The sequence below is a fragment of the Durio zibethinus genome, chromosome 27, assembly GCF_047325235.1.
Source record: "Durio zibethinus cultivar Kanyao isolate XHJ-2024 chromosome 27, ASM4732523v1, whole genome shotgun sequence".
NCBI classification, from domain to species: Eukaryota; Viridiplantae; Streptophyta; class Magnoliopsida; order Malvales; family Malvaceae; genus Durio; species Durio zibethinus.
The window spans coordinates 3196555-3216484 of NC_143188.1; the positions used below are offsets into that span (position 1 = coordinate 3196555).

Genomic DNA, 19930 nt, shown 5'->3' on the forward strand with positions numbered 1-19930 from the left:
TGTTTTTCTTAGCAAAGAGGATTGTCTTTCTATAGCTTGTCAAACATGGAAATATGGAGAGTGTCGGTTCTGTTTTTTTTATTTGTGGACCTTTCCTTGAGTCTGGATAATTGTTTTACAGATTTGACTTGCCTGTCAAAGACCATGGCCTTTGTTCAAGGACACCACTGAGAAAACAAAGGAAAATACTATTCCCAAAACGTGGAGCTTGGTTGCTTTTGCTTTGCTGTTCTTCAAGATTTTCAAATTGAGCCAGCGGGGAAACATGCAAAAGTTTTGATGGTTTAAATGCAAGGTTGCATATGAAAATTTATGGAGATTAGTCCGGCTAGTATTGATAAGAGGTTTTTTTTTTTTTTTTTTTTGTGTTAACCAATATTTGAAAAAAATAAATTTAAGAAAAATCTAAAATTGCCCTTGATCCTATTAGGTGTAATCAACAAATTTTTAGTAAAATAGGAGGATTTTTGCTTGATTTTTGGCAAGGAAAAAAGGTTATTTGGTGGGTTGCATGTGACCTTTAGACTTTTAATTTTGCTTTAATAATGATTGACAAACAAGGATGAGTGCTTGAAAACTCGAGGTTTTTAAAATCATTACCCACTAAATTTATACATCCAATTGATATATGCCCATTGATTTCCTATTAATTGTTTGTACTTTAGATTAGGTTTTGAGTTGATATAATTTCAGAAGGTAGATTCTGCTTTTATGTTCATCAAACTAGTATGATGGATAAACAAATGTTGAAATTATTGCTATAACAGTTTGGTAGTTTCATATTGACAGGCACACATCTCAATCTACACCAAAAAATTTTTGTTTATTTATTCCTTTCTTTTTCTTTTTAACAATTTGGTAAGAAAAGTGATCAATTAAAAGCATGATTTGCTTGCAGCATTTAAAATCGAAAAAGATTAATCAATCATGCAACAAATTTTTAACATTTTTCCAACCAACTGTTTTTAAGTAATTTGATTTTAGTCTTTCTTAGTCTCGCAATTATATCTGATAATTTTAAAAATAACATGATGATATGATATGAAAAAAAAAATTAAAATTTTAATAAAATTTATATATGAATTTAAGAAAAACTAAAAAATATATTTCAATATATCACTATAAATTTTGATATGATAATTTTATTATTTTTACGTATTTAATACAAAATTGAGATAATATAAATACTCGAATTGCTTCTACAAGTTATTTTATCATTTCTGCCTCACAAGGACCATGACGCCCTTTTTTTTTTTTTTTCTTAACATGCTAAACTCAAGATGATAAAAGAACTATTGAAACTGAGGCTTCAAGCAGATGCTTCTAGCAGATGTTTGCTATAAGTCAAAGTTCATATTGATGTTTTACATTGGTGTTTTTTTTTTTTTTCCGGGTCACTCGACTGTAGCAAGACAAAAGCCATTAAAGACTTTTTATGTTCAAACTTCAAATCATCAAAGGTAATCAGCCTTGAATCAATGAAAAATTGATGCCTTATTCTTGGTCCCCCCACCAACTTGATTTCTACGTTTGTGTCAAACCTCCATCATTCATTTTGGTGAGTCAATCCATTCGTTGTAGTCTCCCCCAAAATTTCCTAATCCCCCATACCTGCTGTTAATATACTTAATAAAAATAAGAAAATTTCAAGGGAAATGTACAATAATCGAGACACTGAAAGTCTGAAATAAATTTTTTTTTTCTAGCCAAACTTCTCGTGGAAACCTGAGAGAAATTTACCTATTGTTTTCAGACTTTACACGCTTTCATTTAATTCAATATATTTTGCCTTTTCTTGTCCCCTTTCAACAGCTCCCTCATTTATAGTCCACCTGGGTTTTCTCTCTTCTTCCTCTCTTCTCCGTGTTCTTTGCTTCTTTCTTGACTCCAGCTGTATCTTTTCAAATCTATCTTCGTTGATTCGATGATTGTTTTCCCTCTTGTTTAGCTCTTTGATTGACTCTTTCTGGTTTTATTTTTCTGTTGGTGTTTCAATGGATTTCGAGTACATAACAAGAAATTATTGTTTCCAATATCATTTCTAGTTTCTGAAATAGTGTTTTTTTCAGTATAAAACTTTGCATGTCTGATTGTTTTCAAGATCCAAGCATACCCCTTTCTTTGCATTTTGACAAGTTGTTTTTCATGGATCTTGTAAGTAAAAGCTACACGAACAGGATCCGACTCTCACAAGCTCTTTCTCCAATCGCAAGTCCGGGAAACTCAATCTTGGGGCCTCATTTGCATTCATCTGATACAAGTTTTCCCATCATAGCTATTTCTGTCATAGGAATTTTAGCTACAGCTTTCTTGCTAGTCAGCTACTATATCTTTGTCATCAAGTGCTGCCTCAATTGGCACAGGATTGATCTTCTAATGCGAATTTCTTTGTCTCGAAGACGACCCGAAGACCCTTTAATGGCTTATTCTCCAGCAATGGAACATAGAGGACTTGAAGAATCTGTTATAAGATCAATCCCAATATTTCAATTCAAGAAAGGTGGAAACAACAGAGATTTTGGAGAGAGAAGCATTTGTGAGTGTGCAGTTTGCTTGAATGAGTTCCAGGAAGATGAGAAGCTAAAAATAATACCAAACTGTAGCCATGTTTTTCACATTGATTGCATTGATGTTTGGCTTCAGAACAATGCCAATTGTCCACTTTGCAGAACAAGTATTTCAAATACTAATCGGTTCCCAGTTGACCAAATCATTGCTCCAAGCTCAACTCCACAAGAACCAAATCCATATACTGAAAATATGTTTAGTGGTGATGACGATTTTGTGGTGATTGAATTAGGTAATCATAGTTCCACCGATCAAATATTGCTTGGTGCACAAGAAAGATTGAACTCGGGGGAGTTATCGATGCGGTCAATTAGTCCTTCACCAAGGAAGTTGGAGCAAAGAATTGTGCAGAAAGAACCAAGAAAATTTCATAAAGGGACTAGCATGGGAGATGAATGCATCGACATTAGAGGCAAAGATGACCAGTTTGCAATTCAGCCAATAAGGAGGTCTATCTCAATGGATTCATCAGCAGATCGGCAGCTCTATTTAGCAGTTCAAGAAGCTATAAGACAGAACAGGCAAGCCAATGAGATTAGCCCTATTGAAGGTTGCAGTAGCAGAGTGAGAAGATCTTTCTTTTCTTTTGGTCATGGAAGAGGGTCCAAAAGTGCAGTTTTACCCGTTTATTTGGAGCCATAAAACCAGAGTTTTGGGGTTCTCTTCTTGTCTTTTTTAACATGGAGATTTTTCATGTGTTAAGAGAGGCAATTAAATTTGACATAGAAATGTTCAAATTGAAATTGAAAAAATCATTATTTTATTTGAATTTCTTCCTGGGGTTTTTAAATTATAATGACTTGGGGTAGGGGGCTGGTCCATTGTGTTCTCAAATGACTACAGCCATGATTATGAGCATCATTATTCCTTGCTTCAACAACCAATTACTTTTTATAAAGTTCTTGTTAAGTTTTAATTCTTTCCTTGATTGGATCCAGTATTTGTCTCATTTTTGCTTTGACATAAGAGAGAGATACTATAAAAGAAGTGGTAGAAGGGCGGAGGGGGTCACCTTCAATTGATTCAGCTGGCAAAGAAGGGATCCTCTTCAATTGAGAGAATCCGATGGCTACCAACTTCTATTGCCAATAATGTTATGGTTGTTGAAGAAGGAATATATGGTTTGGTCTCCGTTGGTAATGATCCTAATTCTTCTCAAGTACACTAAAATTCCAGCCTGTAAAAATCACCTCTTTAGCATTTGATCAATTTTTATTATAGAACTATTATCAAAACTTTCGGTATCTCAAATCATTCTAAAAATTTTTACCAAATACATAAAAATCAATACCATAAGTGGTTTATTTGTATGAACAATAAAATTGATTTCACTGATATTAATTCGTGTGATAGTAAAATTAATTAATATAATAGTGAGATTAGATATTATAATTACGAAATCAAGATTAGTGGTAAGAAGATATGTTTGAATGATGGCTATGAAAAAAAGTTTTTTTGTTCCAATTTTACATGGATCTTAATTAGAAGTTGTAAAGTTTTTGTTTTGATGATTTCCATTCCCTTTTCCTGTTAGGTTTGGCGTCACCATCAAGTCTATTTTCTTTCACCCTACCCCCTGTCAACAGTTCTAGCCAGGGTCAACCATGGACCTTATGGAAAACCTCAATGGGCCTACTGCAAAACTGTGAGTGCATGCATCAAATAACAATGGTCTGATGTACAAACCTTCAAGGTCTTCCACCTCGCCAAGGGTGTAATTCACACCAACACTTATTTCGACCTGGTAAAATTTTAACTTCAGCTCAATGCATGTTTCCACATTTCAGTGACAAACTCTTGAAAAATAAATGCAAAGAAAATCATATTTGGAAAAGAGTTAGAAACATGGATGCAATAAGGATGCAGCTTCTTCAATGTATCAGAAAAAAAGCACAGAAAAAGAAATAAAGACCCCTCCCTGTTGCATTGAGATAAATGTAGTTAAATACCAGTATATATACAAATAACATTATTGTCACTAATATCCCTTCTCTGTTTCTTGGAGAGCTGAAGTACACAGCCATACACTCATGTTTCTGATTTCTGGTCTCGTCACTGACAGACACTTGAACTACCTTTAACTAAAACAGAAATTCTATGCTACTGGTTTTTCCCTTTAGTGGCTCTTCAAATGGCAAAACATGCCACCCGAACTTTTGTTTTCACTCATGTGCTTGAAAGCATGGGCAAAGATTGAGATCAATGTCTGATGAGATTGCAAATGATTTTCTTGTAGGAAATTTAGAATGGGAGAGGGGAAAATTTTTTGATAAGATGTTTGTTGTAGTATAACCATATGATCAGAGTTGACAGCAGGATCAGCCTGTTGCAAAGAAAAAAAGAGAGACAGAGCAGAGAAAGGGAATAAATTATCATTCAACCTAGGCCCATACCCTCACAAAGAATCACAAAGCTAACCCAAAAAATGACAGTAGAGGCACAGAACTTTGGCCTATTGCTGCCCTTTATTAAAATTTATGTATATATATATATTCTCTCTTCGATGCCTTGGTTCATGTTTGATTTTTTATCAAATCAACTCAATTTTAATTATTGTTTTTAATAAAATTATAAAATTAAAAATAAAATTTGTAAATTTGTAAAATTTGAATTTTATTTTAATTTAATATTATATTTTAAAAATAAACATTTTTTAAAAATTATTTTAAAAATAGTAGTTAAAATTGAATTTATTTGATAAAAAAAATCAAACAGAAAGACTATAATTTTCAATTTCTTGTTGTTTTAGTTATGGTTTTCAGAATTTAGAATGAAAATCAGGCTATTATAAAGATTTATTTTCAAAAAATGAAATGAAAGTGATTTTATGTGCTATAAAAAAAATTTCTAATAGTAGCAAATAAAAAACGATATTGTAGATTTATGATGCTTGTGCTTTCTTTCCTTTCTCATTTTGGACCGATTTTTGTCAGAGAAGCACATTGGGTCAATGTCTCTGTTAGGCCCAAGAATATAAAACCACTTGTCGTTATTATAATATAATAATTCTGTAACTATATATATATATATATATAATTTTTATTAAAATTTTAAATCATAATATTTTTGTATTTTTATGAGTTTTGTATAAATTATAAAAAAAATTATTTGGATAATTTAACCAAAATGAAAATTGGTTCAAGGAAAAAATTTCTCAACGTAAGTGAGATCGAATCACTGGGGCTGGGGCACGTTCGAGATTTCCATCTAAGATTTGCTTACCTTTCATTTTCTTCTGCTAAAATATTTTATTAGTTCTCTACGTCTCAACTTCAATTACCAAAGCTCCAACATCAAAGACCAAAACGACGGTTAGATAAAGAACCGCCGGCGATGAAGATAATGGTAGCCGTAAAGCGAGTCGTGGACTACGCTGTTAGGATCAGAGTCAAACCCGACAAGGTAAAATTAATGGAACCCAAACTTTTAATCTTTGATCAATTCATTACAATTTCCTCAAAAATGGTTTGCTTTTTTTTTTGGTAGAGTGGGGTTGAGACCCAGAATGTGAAGATGTCGATGAATCCGTTTTGCGAGATAGCTTTGGAAGAGGCTTTGAAAATTAAGGAAGCTGGGTTGGCTAAGGAGGTCGTGGCGGTTACTATGGGACCCGCGAACTGTGTAGATACTCTGCGGACGGGTCTAGCTATGGGTGCTGATAGAGGGATCCACGTGGAAGCTGCTCGTGAATTGGTTCCTCTCACTGTTGCTAAGGTTTTGAAGAGGCTTGTTGAGGTTGAGAATCCTGGGTTGCTCATTCTTGGAAAGCAGGTTTGTTTTACTCTTAGTTTTCATTGTTTTTAATTGTTTTGAGGTTTTTGAAGGATGTTTTTGTTCTGAAATGTTTGGTTTTGTGGGTAGTTTGAATTGGGCGTTGGGGGGGGGGGGGGGGGGTTAAAAGTGATATTTTTGTTGCTTAGAATTGTTTTATATTTTTGGAAAGTTTTGATCTTCTCGGTGTTTGGTTCAATGGTTTTATATAAAAGTGTAGTTGTCCATTTTGTATTTTGAATTGAGCAGAAAAAAAGTGAGATTGATTATGGAAATGCAGATTTTTGCTTAGTCTTTAATGAAAGTTAGAGATTTTAGAATGTTATTGCAGATTCAAAGGTTGAATGATTTTATACGGTTGTTCTTTTCCTATTTCAAATGATTACTGAGAACATGGAGTAAACTGAATAGGAATGATGTTTCCTGTTTTTTAAGTATTGTTCCTTTGCCTTCTGATAAGTCTGGCCATAAGCTCAATTAACTTAAAGTATTCAAAATGGTCTTATATGAGTGGAGTTTTCTTGGGAAAAGAATATGCAATTCTCTCTTATGATCACATTTAGCTATTTTTCATTTCCTACCTTTTCTTGGCAATAGACATGTTAGGTGTCTATTTTAGGGACGAGAGTTTCACGGTGAAGTTTTTCTTTATGTTTGAGCCTTCAATGAGTATAGTGCTGCTAAATTTACTGGATTTTGGACATATTGTCGTCTTCCATTTGGTTGTTTTTAAGTGGAACTTGTTTCATTGTTCTTCTTTTACTACCTCCTTGGTTGGAGGAATTTATTTGGTAATTTTCATTTCTTATTATCCTGATTTTGTGTAGGCAATTGATGATGATTGCAATCAAACAGGGCAAATGATAGCTGGGCTGCTTGGATGGCCACAAGGAACCTTTGCTTCAAAGGTTAGTTCAGCAGAAAACTTATTCAGGAACTACTCTTCTATAGTTCTATTGCTACATTGCTTTTTTATCTTTTTCTTTTGGTTGATAACATATGTCATCATAGTTCATATAAAGCTTTAGCATAACTAGTATTGCTTGTTCTTTGATGCAAAATCATCTTTTGTTTAATTAGAAGGTAGAACTGACCAAAGGTCATAAGAGGAAGTTTAGAGACTGTTTGGATGTTAGTAGTATTAGAATGTCAGGTGAAACTGCTGTAGAATTGTATTAGCATTTACTTTTAATAAACTTATAATTAAATTTGGCTGATATCCGTACAACTCTCTCATTGCTGTGGTTTTCATTCTTTACGTTTCTTTTTGTTACTAATATTTATGGTAGTATCTCAAATGTTTTTGTGATCCTGACTGCTGCTTTTTAGTAGGTTGTGCTGGACAAGGAGAAACAGGTGGCAACAGTAGATAGAGAGGTGGACGGTGGTCTTGAAACAATCTGTTTAGACTTACCTGCTGTGATCACGTAAGTACCTAATCCAGTCAATTTTTGGTGTTCATTATAAGTAAACTCTAATCAGAAGTCTATTATTTGGTTCTGGCACATTAAAGCTGTTCTGATGACAATGAACTATTGAAGATATGCCATCTAGAGGCTGCATGTGATGCAAAGTCATACCAAAATTTGTTAATTATTTAAAATAAGCATGTTAAGTGCTAACTATTATACTGTTGTGAAACACAAATTGATATTAGATACATGTTGTGATGTTGGCACCTAGCAGAAAGGACTGGGAGGATTCATGAGCTTTTTCAAGTGGCAGGCATATGACCTCATTAAGATGTTTGAAAGCTGTATAGTAGGTTTTATTTTACAGTATTCAGTGGTGTTGATAGTGGGTTAGGGAGGTTGGTTTGAGATTGTCTTCTTCCCCTAAGTTTTTAAGTTCAGTCTCCTAACATTTTAGGTCCAATTGTGGTAATCTTTTTTACCATCTCTTACACCGTGCACAATGAGCTAGCCTTAATAAGAAAAAAAATGGGAATCTTTGTATGTGGTAAAAGGAGATTCTCAAGCAAAACGCTTGACAAAAGCTACTGATCAGAAAAGGCCTTAAGGGGAAATTACTTGATTGGGAGCCCTACAAGGGTGGGATTAACTTCATTCATGAAAAATTTACTAGTGCTATATGTTCTTAAAACAACTTCTAAGTAACCTGCAAAAAACCAACCCTCAAAATGCCCATCATAGGTTGACACGTTTCATTGCTCTATCTGGAATATACTTTTTCTCTGGTACTTTATCAGCACAGCACAAGTATGGAGAAACCAAATTATATATGTTTTCAATGCATAAACAACTGCATCGGATAATCTATACAAGAGATAATAGTTAGAATACTTTGATATTAATAACTGGTCTTCTGCATTCTCATTTCAAGTTTTTGTGAATATGCATTTTCTGAAATAGAATTCCTGGTAATGTTGACTTTATCTGTCATGTGCAGCACTGATTTAAGACTGAACCAGCCAAGATATGCGACACTTCCCAACATAATGAAGGCAAAATCAAAGCCCATAAAGAAGTATACTTCAGAAGAGTTGAATGTGGAAATCAAATCTGATTTAGAGATTGTTCAAGTCACAGAACCGCCCAAGAGAAAAGCCGGAGTAATTCTATCATCTGTTGATGAACTGATCGACAAGCTTAAAAATGAAGCTCATGTAATTTGAAAATTTCTCACTTCTCTGACAAATGGTCTAAGCTGATTGTCAACTTTTTCAAATAATTGATGACCCTGAACCGAAAAATAAAAGTTCACTGCAATGAAAGTCTATAAACTTCTTGTTCAATAAAGTTTTCAGAAATCCCTGTCTGCCTTTAGTTATGTTTTGTATTTTTCTGAAAGGTTGATATGATTCTCCTTTTGGAGAATCGCATAATTCAGGTTTTTGATGGATGAGTTGTTCTCAACTGTTGATAGTCTGGTTGGGTTGGACCAAGCTCTGAGGTTTTTCTTACTTTTGAAGTTTACACCTTAGCCCAATATTTAATACATACCCTCCTGTTTTTCTCACTTTATTTATTGATGGTATAAGAAAATGCCATTATTGGCTACTCCCAATTGAAAATTCAGTGGCGGCTGGGGGAGTCTTTCCTCTTGAATTGATTATAGTAGCCTAGTGCTAGTGTCCATTATCCTCTTCCTATAAAACCGATTGCTGAGATGTATATGTCACGTCATCGTTATCACTTTTCTATAAAATCAATTTATCGAGGTGTGCAGTTCTCACATTTTCATTCTCAAAATCTAAGCCCGACGCTAGCAGTTAGTGTTCCATTGTTAAAGTGATTGGGACGCTTAACAGCTGAATACTTTCAAAAGATACAAATAGTTATCAGTATTATTTTATTTATAAATGGTCAAGTTTATTTATAATTTTATTAATAAATTTAAAAAATTTGACACATTTATAAATCTAGTTAACAATTTTTAAATATATTTTAAATGAACTTTAAATTTACTTGAGAACTCTATATTGCTGGAATCTAACACGTGGCTATTGTTCAAGCTGGAATTTCTTATCCGCACAGAATTTTCTCGGTTGGAGCTTTCTAGGAATCCAGTTATGCTATTTGTTAAAATGGAATCAACTTGCATTCGTTTGTGGTTCCGCGGAAGTTAATTCTTTTGTGTGACCTGTTTTTGAAGTTTTGGCTCTGTTATACGAAGTTAACAGCATGCTCATCACTGCCAAGCTTCATGCTTTGAGATGAAGAAATTATAAAGATATGCCTTGCAAATTACTATAGATGATTTACATGATACTTTTGTATTTTAACTGGAAAAAAAGAACAAAAAGTGAAGGAAGAAGGAAGTGATTAGGAATTTAATGCGTGAAGGTGAACTTTGGACGAAGCAGGCTGGTATTAACTTCCACTGATCTTCTCTCTTTTCTTAATTTTCTGGATTTATCATGATTACATCCTCATTGCTGAAACCAAAAATTCAATACTCTATCAGCAGACTACGCGTCTGTATGCTCTTCAAGGTTCGCATTGTGATTCTTCCCTTTCAGCTGAAAGGGTTTTATGTGCTTTAAGAGTCATTTTCTGGTCATTGGCCAAGTAAGATTGCTTTTCTCTTCCAATTGGAGCTTCCTGATCACGATCTTTGCCCCACAGCAGCAAATACAGGCCAACAATGCCAATTACTCCCCCTAAAATGCTGGAAAACACAGGTGAACTTTTCAGAACCGACAATTTATATGTCAATCTTCTTGTTTAAGTGAAATGCATATGGCCAAATTTTTTGTTCATGATAGGCTACAGTGAGATCATGAGTAAATTGAAGTAGAACTGACCTGCCCGTGTAAAGCTTTTCACCCAGGACAAAGTATGAAAGAACTGCCACCATTACTGTTGAAAGGGGATTGAACATAGTCACAAACACTGGCCCTTTCTCTTCCGTGCACCACAGTTGAAAGAAGATTATTATACCGGAGCACACCACCCCCTGCCATGGATGATTTGGAATTAGAGATTTACAAGAAAATTAAAATTTTCTTTCACTACGCTCTTTAAGTGTATAATAAGCCCCTGCTTACAGCATATACAGTAGCCCAGAAGTCGATATTGAATCCTATTGTCCAAGCCGCTGGTTTATGCTCCACAATAACTGTGAAGGCCGCTGATTGGGCTGCCCCAACAAAGCTCATCCAGGTAGTTAGTGACAGTGGTGCTGGATATCGTTTCAACGTAAATGCCTACAAATTTTTGGTGATCAAAAGCATACTTCTTCATGTCTGCCTGGTGTAGAAATTAGTCAGTAGCTTTCATTTCACTTTTAGTTATTCTGGATTTTTCATTGTTGTACTTGTACCAAATGGTTATTTATAATTTCATTGTGTTTTACTTCAATCTTTTTTTATCTCTGTTGGTTATAGTGTTGCATGAAGCTTAAATTTGGTCTAGGCATAATTTTTTACCTGCATGATGTACCTTATGGACCAAGTTACGCAGCTTGCAACAGTAAGAATTGAACCCTTCAACCAATTCTCATCATGAATGGAGGATTTTCCTTGAACATAGACAAGAGGATGCCATAGATTTTTTATGTCAGGACCTTTGTACAATGTCATTATTGTTACACCAACCAAGGACACAATGGTCCCAAGAACTTTGGCTATTCCTCGAGGATTCCGAAGATTAACAACCTCCAATCTGCATGAAGTTGATCCAAGATATGAACTGATGGTTATAGTCATGGATGCTTTGGTGATTTATGGATCAAGAAGTATGCAAACCTGAGCACAACCGCAATTATGAATGTCAAAGAAGCTATACTGTTGACGACTGCTGCAACGAAAGTTGTAGAGGTGTATCTCATGCTTGCAAAGTACATGTTGAGAGTCAAACTCACCCTGTGCTAATTAGAAGAAACCTAGAATTAGTTTGTTTTGGTTTTTTTTTTTTTTTTGTTTTGTACAAAAATGTTTGGGGTGAGGGGAGTTTCCTGTTCCAGGGCCAAGGCAGACCGCTGTCTTAGTTTTTACTGAAATGTGAATATAACTTTGTTTTAGTTTTCATTGAAATGTGAATAAAACTTTCAAAGACATCCTTACCCCAGGATGGAGAGAACAAATATTTCCAGAAAAAGGGCAAATGTCAGCTTTGGCCTTGTTTTTCTGCAGCAAGGAAAGAAAATAAATTACGCGTATCAACATAAAGCATGATTGTCAATATTTTCATAAAGGATTGGTGCAGAAGTCATATTTGCATGAAAATGAATATTTATGTACCTTTCAAGGAAATAGGCAAAAGGGAACATCACAATGCCAGCTACAATGTGTCGATACGTTATGTGGACGTGAGGATTCATCCCATGATTAAAGCAAGCTTCTGTGATAATATAGAGGAAAGTGTAGCCAACCTGAGCGAGTACCATGAGGAGATGTGGCTTGAACTTTCTGTAAATGTCCGAATACGAGCCGGCTTTTTGAGCCATAGTCCCCCCTGCTCAGTTCTCCCCTCTTTAAGGAGCAAATAAAGTATATGTATACTTGAAAATTTTATGGCAGATATGTTCTTATTTCCATTCCTATTATACTTGAAAAAGTAATAGCAGATATGTTCTTATTTCCATTCCTATTGCACGTTGTTGTTAGTATCATGTTCTTGATTAAAACTAAACGAGTTTCCTATCAATATGAGCTTCAATTAGTGAAAGCATGAATCTTTTCCCTCGAACAATTGCTTTTACGTAACGTTGCATGAATATTGTTTTTTCGACAGTCTTATCCATAAATTTTCAGCTCACCTAAAATGAAAGGGAATCTTTAAATATCTTCGACTTTATTCTTATTCCTGCTTCAAAACTCCATTTTAACAACTATCTTGGAGGTAGAACATGCATATATGCTAACGTTTGTTTACTCGAAATCATGCTTGCAACATGTCTGGCAACGTCCTGGAATGATTCTAACGTTGGGGATGCTAACTATGCCTCCAGCATCAAGTCCTTTAACACCAGCTTTTCTGTCATCAAATTCCTTCAACTCTTTAGTTCTGTTATAATCCACTGAGGTTTCGGATGCCATTTTCTCGGGTACCTGATATGCTCTTTCTTTCTTTCAAGATGAAGGGAGTTCTTCAAAATCTGAGAATTGAAATACGACTTTTCTTGAGGATAAGTTTGACTAAGAAATGAATAAAAAAGACAAATGAATAGGAATTACGATGACTTAAAAAGATTTTTTAATGCCCACAAATTGCAGTTGTTGCATATGTAGTAGAATTATATCAGCCCGTGTGACACAAACAACCACTTAAAAGGCGAAAATCTCGAGTTGCCATGGACAAAAGCTGAGATTAGTTTCTGTTTCTGTAATACCCCAAGCCAAATAATAATTGGACTAGATTAATACTAAAACTATCAGTTTATTAAAATATTATTTAATAAAAAAAAAGCTGAAGTATTAGATGAAAGAAAATTTAATTATCGTGAAACAAAAAAGAAATAGAGTTCTTCTTCCTCATCTTCCTTAGGGTTAGAGAATATAAAAAATCAAGTTGGAGATTCATAATCAGAGGCTACAATCAAGTTAATCTCTTAAAGATGAGTACATATCCTCTTTTTATTTGAAAAGAAATATTAAGTTAATTACTATTATTTGAAGTTGAAGTTTTGAGAGCAAAAACTAAGAAAAATCATGAAATCTTTCATTAATCTTCATGATTTATTTGGGTAAATTATTGGGCTTTGTTTTTTCCATGTTCTTAAGATTTATTGATGATTATTGAATGGAGTTTGAAAGCTGAAAGTAAGAATTTGAGTTTTTAAAGATTGAAGGAGAAATTCTATTTTTGGATGAGATGTTGTGATCTGTAATAATGAATTAAAATAGAATTTTGTATTAATGGATAGATTATTGCTTTGATTATTATATATCATTGGAAAGCATGTTGAATCTAGTTTCTAATGAAACAAACAAAGGTCAAATCTGAGTTTTTTATAAAGAGTTGTCTAATTTTAACTTAGGGATATGCAGGCTGTAAGACAACAACATCAAGGTTGAATTTCGAAATTCTTCTTAATTTGTATATAAGGATTTACAGATTAAGCCATATATGTTTGGAAAGCTTATTGAGTCTACTTTCCAATGAAATAATCGAAATTGAATTTGAAGTTTCCTGTGAATAAATATATAATTTTTATTAGAAGGTATACAGGCTGTTTGGTAGTAGTATATGACGTGGATTTCAAAAATTGTTATAATTAATCTACAAGGAATTATGAGGTGTGTCATATATGGTTAGAAAGCTTATCAAATCTAGTTTCTAACGCATTAAAGAGATTATAATTTTGATTTGGATATATTGAGATATGACTGTTTTAATGAAAAGAGGTCAGGCTGCAGTATTAATTAATTAAGTTAACCCTTTGTGTAACTTAGTTGATTTTTGTATAAATGGTCTCAAAAAGGATTGATTAAATTCTGATCTGTTGAAATGATCTTGGATAAGCTATTAATTATTTTTGGGGAAAAACTAAGTGGTGGAATCAAATGGAGGTAAGCATAATCTCACACACTTTGCTTGTTTTCGAATCCATATATATGTATGTTTCTAAATGAATGAATATTTTATTTCATTATTTTTGATGTATAAAAATAGGATCAAGCATATGATTATTTTGTGTTTCTCTATAGAAAATGATGGATCATACTTATGAATGAAATGAGAAAATGATTTATGTTTAAAGAATGATTTTATGATAGCTATGTTTTTATATTCCTGGAAAGTGAAATCATCGACACCAGAACTAGTTCTACGACCTTGGCTAACGGGTAATAGTAGTTAGTAAAGACATGATCGTACGACCCTAACTAACGGGTAATAGTAGTTAGCGTAAGCCTTGGCTAATGAGTTATAATAGTTAGCAATAATCATAAGAATGAAATTGTCGATACGGTCAATGTCACGGGTTATTGCAGTAACCGTAGCTAACGATTTGAATGATAATGATAATTTACGATGATTTTTAATGATTGATCCATGATTTGGTTTGATTATGATATTTGAATGATAGCATATTTTACAATGATTTATGAAATGACATATTTTGACATTGATTTATCAATTTATGAAATATTTGACAAAACGATGACATTAAAATGTTTTGATATTATGATTTGATGAATGTTTTGAATGATTTATATGATGTGTAAGAAAATGATGCTTGATCTGATAAGGTGTGTGAGCCTATACTTACTAAGCCATGGTTTGCTCATTCCCTTTTTATTTTTTTCTTTACAGATGATTAAGTGATAAGTTTGATTAGTCTTGTGTGAAGCTAGAAGATGAAATGTAAAAGATTACTTAGTCGTCGAAGGCTATGTTGGCTAATGAGATCTTAAGAGATAGTTTTATATTTTATATGGTTTGTATTTGAATATATAAAGATGTATCATCAGTTGGATTAAATATATAAATTTTACTTAGTAGATTGTTTTATTGAAAAATTTTAGAATGTTTAAGAAAGAAGGCTTTTAATTACTTTGAGATTTTCTTCAAGATAATATGATCGTGTTATGTCTTAATCTCGAGACGTGACAGTTTCTAAGTGCTTTAAACTAGCAGGCCATATTGCCTGTTTTTATGTTTCTGCAGTAGGATTCCCCCCTACTTGGCTTAAATAAAAAAAGAATTTCTTTAAAAAAAAAGGGAAAAAGGAAACTGATTGACAACTAGTGATTCTTGCAATACTAGGGATTTGAGAGCTGATCTTCTATCATAAGTAAGCATCCATGGCATTGAGTAAACACAGGTAAGATATTTCATCTCGTAGTGTATCGCAGTTGATTTTTCATTTATTTTGTGATGCTACTAGCATAACAATCTATGAAAAACTTAACAGTATATTCATATCCTTGGATGTTGTGATGAAAACTGAAGATCAAACAAGAGTGATTAATTAAACAAAGCCAACTATCAGTAGCTATCCTTGCAACTTGAAGTGTGTAAGTGCAGAGTTCTCATCAAGTCCTTTTGAATCATAGTAGCTAATGAAGTCTTGCACTGTGGTTTCACGGTATATAGCAGGGGTTTCTTCTGATAACAATTCCTTAATTGGTCCATAGTTCCTTGTTGAAGGGTATAGATGAGGGGTGAAAAAGCAAGCTACAGATACTCTAGAGCCTATATGATTTGCCAAAACCCGGTGCTCCACGCTTTTGAATTTGTCATTAGATATAAGCTGCAACAACATAGAAATCAAACATGTTTGTTAAACAACATTGAAGATGGTGGAAGCAATTAATGATTACAAAGAACAGAATGAAGTAGCATGCTCCTGTGTTAGCCATTTTAATGCTTGTACTCAAACTTGCATGATGAGTTCTGGTATGAACTTGGAAGATGATCAAGAGATACGGCATGAAACTTCTCTGATGAGTTTTATGTTAATAAATCTGTTCCATTGTCAAGTCAGGAATCAGAAAATTTCTAGTTCTTAGCATTATGTGTTTTAAAGGAAAGAGATAGTCCGATATAGCACTGCACTCTCTTTTTTCTTTTTCATTTTAATTTTTTTTCTTCTCTTTCCCTTCCAAATTGATATACCAGGGAGGCTGTCTCAACTCCCAACCTAGACTATTATCTGTTTATCGGAGCAAGAACTCAAAATGCAACATTTTCAACAATGGACATAATAATCCTTTGAACAATTCAAATGAAAGGGCTAACACAAGTTCAGTCCAACTATACTTTAGCATGTTTTTCTGGCTATGAAAAGTGCAAGAACCCAATTCTGACAAGATGAAAACAATACCGAGGGATGATGCATGGATAGATGGATGAGAGGCACAAATACAATGCATTTTAATATATGTAACAACAGCTTACCTGTAAGAGATCTCCAATGTTAACAACTAAAGCCCCGGGTACAAAAGGAACATCAATCCACTGATTTTGATGGAAAACTTGGAGTCCACCAATTTGGTCTTGAAGTAGGATGGTGAGAAAATCAGGATCAGAATGCTTAGTAGTTCCCATAGTCAGTTCAGGCTCTGGGCATGCAGGGTAGTAGTGACTCAGAAGACAATGCCCCTTTGGACAATCCAACCCTAACAGGTGGTCAGGCTTTAGTCCAACTGCCTCGGATAGCAACTCAAATAAAGTAGTCCCTAATTTATGAATCTGTTTTGAGTACTCCATTGTTATATCTCTGCATAAAATTAAATGCTCATTTCTTGAAGACAAATTCTGTTTCCAAAGGACAAAGGATATCCAAGATTTCCTACTTATTATTTTGAGATAAAAAAAAAAAAAACATTTAGTAAGCATTTATTGAAGAATTTGTACAACATTACTCACATGCTATGCTTGAGAGATCTGCCAAGTATTTAAACCTGATAATTTTGGAGACTGATGTAGTAAAATGATACAAAAATGATATGGATTAAAGTTTTGGTAAAAAAATGAGTTTGAAAAAAACTAAAAAATATTTTTGTGTTTAGGTGTGTCAAACACTTGTAATGCGATAATTATGTATTTTACATATGTTAGACACAAACAAACATACCAGATACTCAAATTGTCAGATTTATAAGTATATGAAGCAAGAACAATAGTGCTAGAAATTAAATTAAAAATTTTCAGCTCCCATGGTCTCCTTAAAAAGCTTATTGTACTTCAATACAGCGGCGGATCCAAGATACCTAGGTTAAGGAGCCAAGTCAAATATATGTATATATGTTAATGCAGATGCAGATGCACGCATGCATATGTATATACACATGTAAACTTGAAAACTAAATAATGTCTTTAAAATTTTAAAAAGATTTAATAAGTTAGAAAGTTAAACGTAATAATTAGAAATAACTATATTATCTTGAGGGGACCATTTATTTATTTTGAAAAATATTTTTAAAAAATTAATTCATATAGCATCAAGTAACTTCTAAAATTCTGGGGATGGCCCCTCAGGCTCTCCATCTTCTTACATCCATGTCTTTTCATCAAAAATGCAAATCAAATTTAGAGAATTGAATCATTTCGTCAGCAATTTCCAGATATCAAGAGAAATGGAAATACTTTGAATGTACCTGCAAACTAGAGGCAATTCTTGTGGGTCAAGAGGTTCTGGTCCCATAACACAAAACAAAGTGTCCCTCCAATTAGCATAATTTGATTCATATAAATCAAAGTTACTCCCATATTTCACTTTTTTGGTTCTCACCCGAGTGTAATACCCTTTCTTCACCTCCACTGGAAGCTCGTGAAAGCCACGCGCCGCCGCCAACATCTCATCCAACACTCTTTGGGGCACCCCATGATTGACCACCTGGAAGAACCCAACCTCCGCCGCCGCCTTCTGGACTCCCGCGATCACCTCATCAGACCGGTTTTCAATGTTTTGAAGGTCAATGATCGGAATAGCAAACTGGATTTGAATTGGTTTGACTGAATCCTGGTCCACCTTTGGCCGGCGGAAAATCCGAGGAATTTTGGTTATTCCAGCGTCTACAAGGCCTTTGACTCCTGATTTAGATTCGTCAAAGGCTTTGAGTTCTTGAAATCTGTCATAAGTAGTTGGACCTTCCGTGCAGGAATCTACAATAAAGCTTGCAGCCATTTTATGTGTTGGAGTAGCTTCCAACAGAGATTAAATTAACAAAAAAGAGGAATTGTACAAGACGCAGTTGAGGCCATTTTTGAGGTTATCTTGTCTTGTCTTGTCTTGATGTTGGAATCATGTAACCACATGCAATACGTGGCAGGATGAGGATATTTTACTTTCTAACCAAAAGTTCATGAGTCAGCGATAGACTGTAGTCCGATTATAATAATCCCTCCATGCCAGTATAAAATATCGTAAGAATCCCTGGTATCCCATGTTTGAATTCTGTTCTTTTTTATTTTGCATCTTTTTTCTAAAGCAGAATTCTTTCAAAAGGAAAAAACAATGAGTGCTAAGAATGTTATTAATTCTATAAAACAAATTTTAATAATTTGTGCATTTAATTTATATTTAATTTATATTAAATATGTGTAAATATAAAAAATATTAAAACAAATAAAAAACGAGAATTACTCATTTCGTTTCAGAATTTGAGTAGATAAAAACAATAGGACCAGTCATATAAACAATCTGATTAAAGTATTATAATTTTTGTTAAAATGTTAAATATAAAATAATTTTTTATTATTTATTTTATATACAATTTTTATTAAAATTTTAATTCACTTGTTTTCTTTGTACCCATTTTATATGGGGTGCCCTTTAAAATTGCTATAAAACACGAAACCGGACAAATATCTTTCTCCTCTTTCATTTTTCCTCTTTATTAATATCCTTCTCCAAAATTTTCTTTGATCTGATAACAATTAGATGCCTTCAATTGCTCGGTCGCAAATTCCAGTCATTATTGCCTCTGGTCCGTATAGCTAGAGCAGAAACATGAGATTGATGCTTAGCATGACATGTCTGAAAAACCCTTCAAATATATATATATATATATATATGATCATGAAGAAGAGAAGAGAAATGTAGAGCAAAACGCATATTATTCATTTGAAAACCAGAAATGATTTACCTCAACGGGAACCCCAATCTCCCCTCCTACAGCTTGCATCTTGGCCAAGCTTGTTTGATAGTTTGGCACACTGCATTGTCAACAACACCTCTCATTTATCATCCTGGAAAAGATTAGAACGTTTCCCACTAATTTAGTAATGAAGAAATTATAATCCCACTGTAGAAATAAAGGAGAAGAAGCTGAAAATTATCAGAATATTCTTACATCAAGTATGAACCTGGCCAACTTCAACACTTCTTCTCACTTGGACCTCCAATGGAAGAATGGACACCGGTGTGCCGGCAACCCATCAAGCTAGATGTTAAAGATATACCAGTTTATTGCTCTAATGTAGAGGGAGAAGAAGATGGAAAGCCCTGGTATTATGACATCCTACAGTATGTTAAGGATCAGCAGTACCCAGTTCAAGCAACAAAAAATGATAAAAGGGTCATCCAAAGATTGGCTATGAGCTTTTTCCTGGATGGAGATGTCCTGTACAAAAGAAGCAAGGATCAAGTATTATTGAGGTGTATAAATGAGACTAAAGTGAAGAAAATCATTGAAGAGGTGCATGATGGAATATGTGAGGCACATACTAGTGGACAT

General features: G+C 33.8%; 3 protein-coding genes and 1 pseudogene across 5 annotated transcripts; 2 read left to right on the plus strand and 2 right to left on the minus strand.

Moving 5' to 3' along the window:
- Window positions 1-1740: 1740 nt before the first annotated feature.
- On the plus strand, window positions 1741-3484 carry LOC111280152 (RING-H2 finger protein ATL16 pseudogene; annotated as a pseudogene). Its single transcript, XR_016334611.1, has one exon. The product of XR_016334611.1 is annotated as an RING-H2 finger protein ATL16 pseudogene (transcript).
- Window positions 3485-3564: 80 nt separating this feature from the next.
- LOC111280123 (electron transfer flavoprotein subunit beta, mitochondrial) lies at window positions 3565-9125 on the plus strand. Its single transcript, XM_022867291.2, has 7 exons — window positions 3565-3704; window positions 4103-4312; window positions 5824-5970; window positions 6055-6339; window positions 7167-7247; window positions 7672-7766; window positions 8749-9125. The coding sequence occupies exons 3-7, from the start codon at window positions 5902-5904 to the stop codon at window positions 8972-8974; spliced, it is 756 nt and encodes a 251-aa protein (XP_022723026.1). The 5' UTR covers window positions 3565-3704; window positions 4103-4312; window positions 5824-5901; the 3' UTR covers window positions 8975-9125.
- Window positions 9126-10024: 899 nt separating this feature from the next.
- On the minus strand, window positions 10025-12841 carry LOC111280057 (WAT1-related protein At4g08300-like). The gene is made up of 10 exons (XM_089756317.1): window positions 12743-12841; window positions 12352-12442; window positions 12175-12303; window positions 12044-12083; window positions 11867-11929; window positions 11549-11665; window positions 11231-11465; window positions 10850-11008; window positions 10607-10758; window positions 10025-10470 (listed from the first exon to the last, which is right to left on the minus strand). Exons 1-10 carry the CDS (start codon window positions 12839-12841, stop codon window positions 10290-10292), a joined length of 1266 nt encoding a protein of 421 aa, XP_089612443.1. The 3' UTR covers window positions 10025-10289.
- A 2715-nt stretch (window positions 12842-15556) lies between these two features.
- On the minus strand, window positions 15557-18514 carry LOC111280082 (1-aminocyclopropane-1-carboxylate oxidase homolog 1-like). 2 transcript variants are annotated; one of them, XM_089756603.1, is made up of 3 exons: window positions 17849-18514; window positions 16647-17040; window positions 15557-15999 (listed from the first exon to the last, which is right to left on the minus strand). In XM_089756603.1, exons 1-3 carry the CDS (start codon window positions 18376-18378, stop codon window positions 15742-15744), a joined length of 1182 nt encoding a protein of 393 aa, XP_089612729.1. In that variant the 5' UTR covers window positions 18379-18514; the 3' UTR covers window positions 15557-15741. The 2 variants fall into 2 exon arrangements, with proteins under 2 accessions (XP_089612729.1, XP_022722973.2); XM_022867238.2 differs by having other exon boundaries at window positions 16647-16968; window positions 17849-18492.
- Window positions 18515-19930: the final 1416 nt, after the last annotated feature.